Source organism: Neovison vison, chromosome 2 (genome assembly GCF_020171115.1).
Source record: "Neovison vison isolate M4711 chromosome 2, ASM_NN_V1, whole genome shotgun sequence".
NCBI classification, from domain to species: domain Eukaryota; kingdom Metazoa; phylum Chordata; class Mammalia; order Carnivora; family Mustelidae; genus Neogale; species Neogale vison.
Genome location: NC_058092.1, coordinates 26770278 through 26782144, shown reverse-complemented (window position 1 = coordinate 26782144; position 11867 = coordinate 26770278). Strand labels below are relative to the sequence as shown.

At 41.8% G+C, this 11867-nt stretch overlaps 1 protein-coding gene across 5 annotated transcripts in view; it reads left to right on the top strand.

The window, feature by feature from the left end:
• Positions 1 to 616: 616 nt before the first annotated feature.
• ZMYM6 (zinc finger MYM-type containing 6) overlaps positions 617 to 11867 on the top strand; it is a 44924-nt gene continuing 33673 nt past the window's right edge. Inside the window, exons 1-3 of one of the 5 annotated variants that reach the window (XM_044237769.1) lie at positions 617 to 735; positions 1074 to 1895; positions 2037 to 2203. In XM_044237769.1, coding sequence (XP_044093704.1) covers positions 2111 to 2203 — 93 coding nt within the window. In that variant the 5' untranslated portion in view covers positions 617 to 735; positions 1074 to 1895; positions 2037 to 2110. Of the gene's footprint in view, positions 736 to 855; positions 1896 to 2036; positions 2204 to 11867 lie in introns of those variants that run through there. The other 4 variants (XM_044237771.1, XM_044237767.1, XM_044237768.1 and 1 more) reach the window with 4 other exon arrangements.

Sequence of the window (11867 nt, the reverse complement as noted above, 5' to 3'; positions counted from 1 at the left end):
GCATATGTGCAGCAAAAGACGGGAAGTCACAGCAGCATTATGCCTAATAGCCCAAACCTGGAAATATCACAAATGTACATCAATAATAGATAAATTGTAGCATATTCATAAAATGGAATATTACACAGCAGTCACAAATCAAAAAACAATTCTGAATGAAAAATACTGAATCTTGGCTTTGAGCAAGTTAATTAATCTATTCATTTACATCTCTGAGATGAAAACTACCTCTTGGGGTTGTGCTGAGGATTTAGTGGAATGATGCATGCCAAGTGTTTAGCAAGCCCCTGGCTTAATAAATGTCAGCCATTAATTATTCCTATGTTCCTTAGTAGGCTATCTTTCTGGAAATGGGAATTAAAGAATAATGCAGACTATTTATAGTGCTAATGCCCCCAACTTTCTGCCCCGAATCCTTTTTTTCTTTTCTTTTCTTTTCTTTTTTTTTTTTTAACCTTTTCACCCTTGGGTCTTGGTCTCTTTAAGAAGTCAACCATAACTTGAGGAAAACGGAATCCTGGGAAGATCCACTCAGCTCAGGTCCAGAGCATGACGGGAAAAGAAGGGGCGGAGACCAGGGCTGCGCACGCGCGGTTGGCCGAGTGTTGCGTTGCGATGGTTCAGGCGGAAGAATTCCAATAAGAGAAAATAAACCTCGTCGCGGCGCGGGGAGCCTTGGGTCCTAATCCTCTTTACCCACTCGGCGCTCACCAGGGAGCAGCGAGGCGACTGCAGGTGAGAATGGCCGGTGGCGGCTGCAGGGGCTGCGCGGGGCGGGGCGGGGCGGCGGGCGCGCCACGTGACGAGGCGGGCACCGGGCGGGGGCGGCGCCAGGAGGGCTGCGCGGCTACGCCGTGCGGATTTCGCCGCAGGGACGTGGTGATAGGGATTTGCGGGTCGCGTTCTCTCCATCGGATACAACGTTGTCCCGTTCGTATTCGGTGACGGGCGCGGGGGTTATTGGTGGGGACGAGACGTTCGCAGCGATACCATACACGAAGGAGGGATGAGCACCCGTAGATTGTTGTAACTGTGGCAAGTGGTCAGAAGTTCTCATCTCTTCTTCCCCACAGGCTTTTCCACCAGTTGCCCATTTCCATGCCTGGCTTGACTATTTGGATAAGGACAACTTTGGGGGAGCTTCCTTTTTCCTCAGGTTTAGTACGTTTATTCTTAGGGGAAGGGAAATCTGCTGGATAGCGAATAGAGTTTCTTGTTTACAGGGAAGCGATTGAGAAGCAGAGCCTAGAGGGGCTTATTCGTGGGCATGGACCCCCAGGGAGACCCTGGAAGGTGCAGGTGGTCCACTTTAAACAAGGGCGTAGCTTTTGTTCGCTGATGGTGGCATCTGGAGCTCTCATTTATCGTTAGGCCGAGAAATGGGGCCCTTATGGAGGCTTCCATAAAGGCTGAGTTAGAGGTATGGAGCTTGGTGTGCCCCACTTTGGGAAATTAAAGCTGAGGTGGGCTTCCAAGTACTAATTCTCCGGGAGTCAGGAATTGTACTTCTGAGTTCTTTCCCCTTAGTGCTTGGTAACTTCTTCCCACATCTTGGCCAGCTGGTCTGATTCCCCGTGTAAGTTTCCACATTTGAGAAGCCAAAGTGTTTGTCTTTAAAGTTATTAGAGAGGGGGGATCTTTTTCAGAAGACTTTTCTTATTTATTTATTTTTAGAGAGGGAGGGGGAGGGGCAGAGGAAAAGAGGGAGAGACTCTTGGGCAGGCTCCACACGAAGCTCTGAGCCCTTGGAGTCGGAGTGGGGTTCTATCCCAGGACCCTGAGATCAGGACCTGAGCGAAGTCAAGAGTCGGCTGCTTAACTGATCCTCCTGGGTGGCCCCAGAAGACTTTTCTTACGTGAAGATAACTATTAGAAGAGCAGAAGGCAGTAAGAGGGTGAATAGTCATGGTCCCAGAAGAGTTGATTTTCAAAGGCTCTGAAGCCTGTGCTCAATACAGAGCTTTTAATATAGATAAACATGAAGGAGAAAAAAAAAGGAATAAACCTGAGTACCAATCCTTTATGTTGTATTTTAGGAGTCCAGCTATCCTTTATCAAGAAGAAATCTGTTAGTTTTAGACTGGGGAATTCCTTTACATAAAAAATTAGAATGAAAGAACCTTTGGATGGTGAATGTGGCAAAGCAATGGCACCACAGCAGGGGCTTCTGGACAAAATTAAAGAAGAACCTGACAATGCTCAAGTAAGCATTTCATTTTATTAAAAATTTTTTTTTTTATTCTTTTCTAACTGGTGAACAGATTTTTAGTTAGGCAGTTTCTGGCTTGTATGTTAAAACAACCCCAATTTTTTCCCCATTAGATGAGTAAATCAGTTTTTCTCCTCTTTAAATGAGAAAAGATCTTGGTAACCGTATTTTTTTTCTTGTAAAAAGAAAGTAAAATGTATTATCGCTTTTCTATACTTGGTAACTTTTTTTTAATTCTCTTGGATCTGACAGTAGTTTCCTTTCATTCTGTAAGTATTTGTGTTCTATTCTATGCCAGGGGATTGAGGAGTCAGTTTAGTCCCTCCCCTCACTGAGCTTATAGATTAGTAGGGAAGATAGATACTACACAAGTAACTGATAAAATAATATATTTATAATTGCAAACTATGAAAAGTGCTATGTAAGAAAAGCCTAAAATGGGGAATCTGATCTAGTTTTGGTTGGGGCCAGAGGCTGGGTAGGGAAGGCTTCCCCGAGGGAGGGATCTTTAAGCTGAATTATGAAGAATGAATTGATTGGGCAAAGACATGGAGAGCATTCCAGACAGAGGTATCTGCGTATAGGAAAGTCCTGAGTTGGAAAGGTGGGTGGTTGTTTTGAAGAACTGCAAGACCAGTGAGCCTGGAACAGAAAAGGTATGAAAATAGCAATGATGGTAATGTCAATCATAACAACAACACTAATAGATAGTGTTTATATGTAAACATGTATATATTATATCATAATAATTTGTGATATTATAAATATTAACTTATTGATATTTATATGTGCTTAGATTATTCCAGGCACCATTCTCACAACCATATCATTATCCCCATTTTTCAGATGAGAAAACCAAAGTACAAAGAAGTCAAGCAGTTTACCAGGGATCATAGTTCATAAATGGCAGACTAGATTCAAATCCAGCCTGTTATCCTGCTTCTAGGATGAGGCTCTGTAGGTAGTTTGAGGCCAGATTATGTAGGACTTTGGGACCATGTTATGAATTTTGGTATTTATGGGAAGACTCAGTGGGAAGAGAGCAATGGGAGGAGATGGCAGGATTTTAAGTGGGAGGGTAAGATAAACGTGTTCAGAAAGATCATCTAGGTACCCTTAGGAACCCAGATTAGAAATACGTGGCGATCACAATAGAGACGTGGTTAGTTGTTTTGGCAAAGAATGATTTTTGTTTTCTTGCACAGTTCTTTTTTTTTTTTTTTTAAGATTTTATTTATTTATTTGACAGAGAGAAATCACAAGTAGATAGAGAGGCAGGCAGAGAGAGAGAGAGAGGGAAGCAGGCTCCCCGCTGAGCAGAGAGCCCGATGCGGGACTCGATCCTAGGACCCTGAGATCATGACCTGAGCCGAAGGCAGCGGCTTAATCCACTGAGCCACCCAGGGCCCCCCCCCCCTTTTTTTTAAATTAACATATAATGTATTATTTGCTCCAGTGGTACAGGTCTGTGAATCATCAGTCTTCACAATTCACAGCACTCACCATAGCACATACCCTTCCCAATGTCATAACCAGCCACCCTCAATCCCTCCCCTTTCATACTCCAGCAACCTTCAGTTTGTTTCCTGTGGTTTATCTCCCTCCCGGGTCCCATCTTGTTTCATTTTTTCCCTCCCTACCCCCTGCCCTGCATCTCAAATTTGTCATATCAGAGAGATCATATGATAGTTGTCTTTCTCTGATTGACTTATTTCACTTAGCATAATACCCTCTAGTTCCATCCAGGTCATTCTTGCACAATTCTTTTTTTTTTTTAAAAGATTTTATTTATTTATTTGACAGAAATCACAAGTAGGCGGAGAGGCAGGCAGAGAGAGAGAGAGCAGGAAGCAGGCTCCCCGCTGAGCAGAGAGCCCGACGCGGGGCTCGATCCCAGAACTCTGGGATCATGACCTGAGCCGAAGGCAGAGGCTTTAACCCGCTGAGCCACCCAGGCGCCCCTTTTCTTGCACAATTCTTTTGCTTGATACTCTTGAGTTACTGCATAAGCAAACTAATAATACTAAAAATATAAATAATATAATAACAAAATAATAAATAATAATGGTAATATTTTATTTCTCATACCATCTCAAAGGCAGTATTATTCCAGGACTGGGATGCCAAATAGGTTTTTGTCTCGTTCATCAACTCTATGTCTTCCTAGAGTGCTGTGCTAAGAAGCATCTGAGGTAGGGTCTACAGGATGTGGGGTGGGGGCTGATGGCATCCATGACATTTATTTTGCCCCCACATGGTAAATACTACTTCTTCTTCCAGAAGTAACCATTTGTTTGCCAAGTTTTGTGGATTCTACCTCTGAAGTATTTACTGTCTCTGTCTTTTCATCCCTATTTCATTTTTTCTCATTTGAATTTTTTATAACAATTTCCTACTCATCCTTTTTCCTTCAGTCACAGTCCCCAGCAAAACACAGTGTAATGATGCTACTGTAGCTCTACAGATCTGATGACATCTCTCCCTTTAAAGACCTGGTCTCCTCATGTGTGATAAAGCATGAACTTTTTAGTGTAACATCCAAACTATCCATGTTTTGGTGTTTTTGTCTTCAGTGTCATTGGTCATCCTTTCCACCTTTACGAATCTATTTACCTGCAAACTATCTGCAATTTACTTGAAGTCATATTCTGTTGAGTTTTGTTTTCTTGCCTTTGCACATGCCATTTCTTCTGCTTGTGGTGTTCTAAACTAGGTAACTTGGCAAAAATTTTTCTCCTCTTTGAGATACAGTGTAACAGTTGGTCACTTGGTAGAATTAATCATTCTCTTTTTTTCTATTGTATATTGCTTTCACTTTTGCTGTGGCATCTGCAGATCAATGAATTTTGTTTTCTTTCTTTCTTTCTTTTTTTTTTTAAAGATTTTATTTACTTATTTGAGACAGAGATCACAAATAGGCAGGCAGGCAGAGAGAGAGGAGGAAGCAGGCTCCCTGCTGAGCAGAGAGCCCGTTGTGGGGCTCGATCCCAGGACCCTGAGATCATGACCTGAGCCGAAAGCAGAGGCTTTAACCCACTGAGCCACTCAGGTGCCCCTGAATTTTGTTTTCAAACAGAGTCTGGCATCCTCAATTTTTAGTGCAATGACTAGCTGAAGGTACAAGCTCAGTAATGGAAATAAAAGAATCTGTGTTTCACAGATGAGGAAACTGGGCCTGAGGGACAAGGGACTTCAACCAGAGTCCTATGGCAAAGTTGGGATACAAAACCAGTTTTTAAAAATTCTAGATCCAAGTTTTTTTTTTTTTTTTTTCATGATGCCTTGTCTCTAATATATAAATTTAACAAATGCTGTGTTATGAGTTGAATGTTCTTTCTCAATATCAAAATTGTGGTAATGAACATCCCTCTACAGCTTAGATTTTATTTCTTTTAAGATTTAATTAATTAATTAATTTGAGAGAGAGAGTGAGCTGGGTTGGGGGAAAGAGCTGAGGGAGAGCGACAAGTGGACTCCTTGCTGAGTGCAGAGCCAAGACCCCGAGATCATGACCTGAGCTAAAATCAAGAGTTAGACGCTTAACCACCTGAGCCACCCAAGTGCCCGAACAGCTTACGTTTTATTTATTTTATTATTGTTATTATTTTTTTTAGATTTTATCTATTTATTTGTCCGAGAGAGCACACACAAGTGGGGGAACAGCAAGCAGAGGGAGAAGCAGGCTTCCCACTAAGCAAGGAGCCCAGTGCAGGACTTGATCCCAGGACCCTGGGATCATGACCAGAGCCGAAGGCAGACACTTAACCAATGAGCCACCTAGGCATCCCAATGGCTCACATTTTAAATTTAAATAGATAGGGCCAACTCTGTTCTCTTTGGTTTGTATTAATGCTATTCAAGGTGAATAGGCTATAATTTTTTTCATAATTGAGAGGGCAGGCTATGATAGAAAAGCCAATTAAACAAATAGTGTATGATGTTTTCCAAGTTGCATTTGAATTTTGGAAAATGGGAAGCAAGAAATAAAAACTTTAATGAAATGGTGTAAAATGAAGTGATTACCACTAATTTTTATGTCAAAAAAATTTTTATTTTAAAGATTTTATTTATTTATTTGACAGAGAGAAATCACAAGTAGGCAGAGAGGCAGGCAGAGAGAGAGGGGGAAGCAGGCTCCCTGCTGAGCAGAGAGCCCGATGCGGGACTCGATCCCAGGACTCTGAGATCATGACCTGAGCCGAAGGCAGCGGCTTAACCCACTGAGCCACCCAGGCGCCCCTTTATGTCAAAATTTTTGAGCATTACTAGATTAAGCCTTTGTGATAACTTTGTGATACCTTTGTGATACTAACAGATACACAAAAGAAACCAAGATAAAGCACTGATGCTCACATAGTTCAGAGCTGTAGCAGCTGAGATGGTAGATGCTGAGGGGCTGAGTGTGCTTCTGGGAAAGGAGCTTGGTGGTGGTGCTCTCGCTTCTTGCTTCTTGGGATGCACACTGCCTCTGTAACTGCTTGCTGCAAAACAAAGCTGAAGGCTGTTTTTGCTTTTTGCCCTTTCTCATAAAAGGAGAAATCTTCAGATTTCTTTTGGTTAGCAAAAGCAGGTACTAGTGTCTTTTGTGAAAGTGAAGTGGCACTACATGAACTTTTGACAAGTGGGGAATACCTCTACCTAGAGTCTGTTCTGGATACTCAAGTTACAGTTGAGCTGTCATTCGTTCCTTGAGTTTTTAATTCCTGCTTACTGTAATTTTCATAGCACTTGTTCAACATTGTTGTAAGTAGTTTACCTATATTAATCCATTTGATGCGGATGGCCCTACGAGTTAGATACTATTACTCTTCCTGCTTTACCCATGAAGTTGCTGAGACACGGAGAGTAACTTGTTAAAGGTCACACAACTAGTACATGGTTGAACCTAAGCAGTCTGGTTTAAGATCCCAAAACCTTCCCCAGGATACTGCAGGCTAAGTTGTGTTAGTTATTTTGTCTACAGAAGAGCTACAAAGATGAAAGGACAGGACTTCTAATGTCAAGGGAATTGATACTGTTAAGGGGGAGTTGTGGGAATAAGAGGTAATTATTTATTGAGTGCACCTCACCAAAAGGTATGCTAGTCGTGTCTTGTGCGAGGTAATTATTTATTGAGTGCACCTCACCAAAAGGTATGCTAGTCGTGTCTTGTGCATTCTCATTTAAATTCTATAGCCATAGGAGGGATGTATCTTCATCCCATTTTACAAATGAGGGAACTGAAAAAAATGAGGGAACTGAGGAAAAGAAAGGTTAGTAATTTACCAAATTCAAAGGCAGCAACAGAGTTGGAATAGGAACTGGCTTCAAATTTGTATTCTTTCTCTTGCTTTGTGCCTCCTCTGTACAGATACAAACTCACAGTATTATGTAAATACTGTAACAGCAAATTGTGTAAGGCATATTGGGAATCTTATGGGAAGGAGCCCTGGAGTCTGTTGAATCTGAGGAACGGAAGGCTTCAAGGCAACACTTGAATCGTGACAGTTGATGTTTTCAGGCAGAGAAGATAGTATGTGCCAAGTCACAGAGAGGTGAGAGAATGTGGTATGTCTAGTGGTTGAGTATTTCAACAACAAAGAAAAGAAAAGAGAATAGATTTAAGATATTTAGGTAGAGTTGATCAAACTTAAAGATAGCATATGAGGTATGTGGGTCAAGGAGGAGTCCCTAGAATACTTAGAAGTTTCTGTCCTTAGTAAGTTGAATTTTTGGTGATACTGTTTACTGAGGGGCAAGGAACGGGATTTGGGGGGAAATAATAAGTCCAGTTTGGGATCTGTTTAAGAGGCTAGTGGGAAATTCAACTGGTAACTTGCATTGGGAGGCATCTGCATACATGGATATGGCATTTAGAGATTTGAAAGTTATTTGCCTGTAGGTGTAGTGTTGTCAGATAAAATACAGAATGCCTAGGTAAATTTGACTATCAGGTTACTGTGATTTTTTTTTTTTATTTATTTGAGAGAGAAAGAGAAAAAAATGTGAGCTTGGGGGAGGGGCAGAGGGAGAAGGAGAGAGAGTCCCAAGTGGATTCCACACTGAGCTCAGAGTCCAACATGGGGCTTGATCTCACAACCCTAAGATCACAGCCTGAGCAGAAACCAAGACTCAGGAAGGCCTAACCAACTGCACCACCCAGGCACCCCAACAGTGATTACTATTATTATTTTTTAAGATTTTATTTATTTATTTGACAGATCACAAGTAGGCAGAGAGGCAGGCAGAGAGAGGAGGAAGCAGGCTCCCCGCTGAGCAGAGAGCTCGATGCGGGGCTTGATCCCAGGACACTGGGACCATGACCCGAGCCAAAGGCAGAGGCTTTAACCCACTGAGCCACCCAGGCGCCCCACAGTGTTTGTTTTTTAATATAAATATGTTATATGCAATACTTGGGACATACTTTACTAAAAAAGTATTTGTTGTTTATCTGAAATTCGAATTTGACTAGGCTTTTATATTTTTATTTGCTAAATCTGGTAGTCCTATATAGGTGATAGTTGAAGTTATGAATGTGGATGAGATCTTTCAGGGAACAAAAGTTGAGGAGAGAAGAGCTCCAGATAGAAAATTAGAAAATGGATTAATTTAGGGCTTCAGAGGGGCTTCATAGTAGTCCCCTCCAATCAGCAGCCTCAGCATTACTGGAAACTTGTGAAAAATTTATATTTTTGGACCCTGCTGCAGACCTCCTGAGCTAGAAACTCTGGAGTGGAAGCCCAACAGTCTGTTAACTTTTTTGTTTGTTAAAGATTTTATCTGAGAGAGAGAGAGAGAGAGAGCACTTGAGGGAGAATGAGATCACAAGCAGGAGGGAGGGGTAGAGGGAGAAGCAGACTCCCTGGTGAGCAAGGAACCATGTGGGCCCAGGACTCTAGGATCATGACCCCAGCTGAAGGCAGATGCTTAACTGACTGAGCCACCCAGGTGCCCAAGAATCTATGTCTTAACAAGACCTTTAGGGGCTTTTGATGCCACTGAATTTGGGAACCATTGACTTTAGGGCTGAATATAAGATCAATGAAGGATAATAAGACATAGTAATGAATTGAAGTAACAGAACCAGAAGACAGTGAAACAGAATCATTGGCAGTGTCAGATATATCTGAGAAGCCATGTAAGATAAAACCTAAAAAAAATGTTTATTGGGGTAAGCAACTGCAAGGTGATTGCTTAATCTTAAAACAGTTTCAGTTGGGGACGCCTGGGTGGCTCAGTTGGTTAAGCAGCTGCCTTCGGCTCAGGTCATGATCCCAGCGTCCTGGGATCGAGTCCCACATCGGGCTCCTTGCTCAGCAGGGAGCCTGCTTCTCCCTCTGCCTCTGCCTGCCATTCTGTCTGCCTGTGCTCTCTCTCCCTCTCTGACAAATAAATAAAAAAATCTTTAAAAAAAAAAAAAAAAACAGTTTCAGTTGGGGCTGCCTGGCTGGCTCAGTTGGAAGAGCATGCCACTGTTGGTCTTAGGGTTGTGAGTTTGAGCCCCATGTTGGGAGTGGAGATTACTTAAATATATAAATACAAAACAAAACAAAACAAAACACCAGTTTCAGTTGAAACAGCCTGACAGCATTGGGTTCAGGAGGTAATCAAAGTAAGGAAGAAGGGAAATATTTTTTTTTATTTTTCTTTTCTTTTTCTCTGGCTGGTTGGAAGGGCAGAGAAGAGGGCAGTAGTTCTTTAGGAAATAGATTTCTCATAAACTGAGAGAAAAAAAACAATATGGAGGTGGTGAGGGGCGGAAGATACATGTCGATGATATGGAGTGCTGAAAGAGGGGAGAGGCAGAGGGATCCCAAATGCAAGTACTGTTTTTAGTTATGGTTAAGAAGATTGCTTTTTCCTGTAACCTAGGAGGAGAGTTTGTTGATCAATTTATAGGCATGGTGGAGGAGGGAATCAGGGTTTTAAGGGAGTTCTTAGTTTCTTTTTTTTTCTTGGTACAGTTGAAATAACAGGGAGCAGGAAATTTATAGGGTTTATTTATTAGTGGTGAAGGTTTGGAACAGTTACTTTGTAAATCAAAAGGGACATTTAACAGGCATGTTAGAAAAATATTAGAGGTTGAGTTGATGATAAAGCAAACTAGTTTTATATTGATTCTTTCTGGTAAATTAAAGGAGGGTGTATCTAGATTACTTTTAACTTCTTTTTGCAAGTACCAATAAATATTGTTATTTAAGTATAATGTTTAAGAACATCCACTTGGATTCATTCATTCAATGAATATTTATTTAATGCCATAATTATGAAAATAATAAAAGCTAGAATTTTTGTGTGTAAGTTATGCTTACCTTTTGGTATATCTGTAAGGCATAATGCTATAAGGTGCATTTGTAGTAAATCATTTATCCCCCCTAAGGGCAATATGGATTAGATAATATATTTTATAGATAAGGAAATTGAAACTGGAAGAGATTAAGTAACTTGTTTGAGCCGAGATCACATCTGTTTCTGCCTGCTGTCAGAACCCATAGCCTTCTTGTTAGGTTATGTTGATTGTGCCAAGGTGGGAAAACAGATATGGTCCCTGTCATTAATGGGCATGGTCCTTTTGTGTGTATGGAGGAAAGAGAAAGGGTATTAGACATAGTAAATTATCACTCAAATAAATAGGAGATGATGTATTGTGATAGGTGCAATGAGTGAAAGGAAATGGGTGACTATAGCAGGAGAATTTCTTTTTCAGTGGAGTCTGGGGTTTGAATTCATTGTAGTAATTTAAAAAAATTTAATTTAGTTTAACTTAATTTAATTTAATTTTTCAAAAGATTTTATTTGTCAGAGAAAGAGCACAAGCAGGGGGAGTGGCAGGCAGAAGGAGAAGCAGGTTACCTCCTGAGCAAGGAGCCCATGCGGGACTCCATCTCAGGATCCTGGGATCATGACCTGAGCCAAAGGCAGATGCTTAACCAACTGAGCCACCCAGGCATTCCCATTATAGTAATTTTTTAAAAAATATTTATTTATGAGAGAGAAAGAGAGGGAGTACATGTGAGAGGTGGGGAGTGAGGAGAGGGGCAGGTGGAATGGGAGAGTGAGTCCTGAGCAGACTGTCTGCTTAGTGCAAGCCCAATGCAGGACTTGATCTTATGATCCTGAGATCAGGACCTGAGCTGAAATCAAGAGTTGGATGCTTAACCAACAGCGCCACCCAGGCGCCCCTATAGTAATTTTTTTAAAAAAAAGATTATTTATTTATTTATTTGGCAGAGAGAGAGAGAGAGAGAGAGATATGACAAGCAGGCAGAGTCAGGCACAGAGAGTCAGGCACAGAGAGGGGAGGAAGCAGGCTCCCTGCTGAGCAGATAGCCCAGGACCCTGAGATCATGACCTGATCTGAGGGCAGAGGCTTTAACCCACTGAGCCACCCAGGCGCCCCCCCCCCTTTTTTTTTTAAAGATTTTATTTATTTTTTAGACAGCGATCACAATTAGGCAGAGAGGCAGGCAGAGAGAGAGGAGGAAGCAGGTTCCCTGCTGAGCAGACAGCCTGATGCGGGGCTTGATCCCAGGACCCTGGGATCATGACCCGAGCCGAAGGCAGAGGCTTTAACCCACTGAGCCACCCAGGCACCCCTAATTTTTTTTTTATATTGTATTTATACATCTATGAGGGAGATAGCATGGGTTTTGGAACAGAGAGACCTAGATTTGATTCC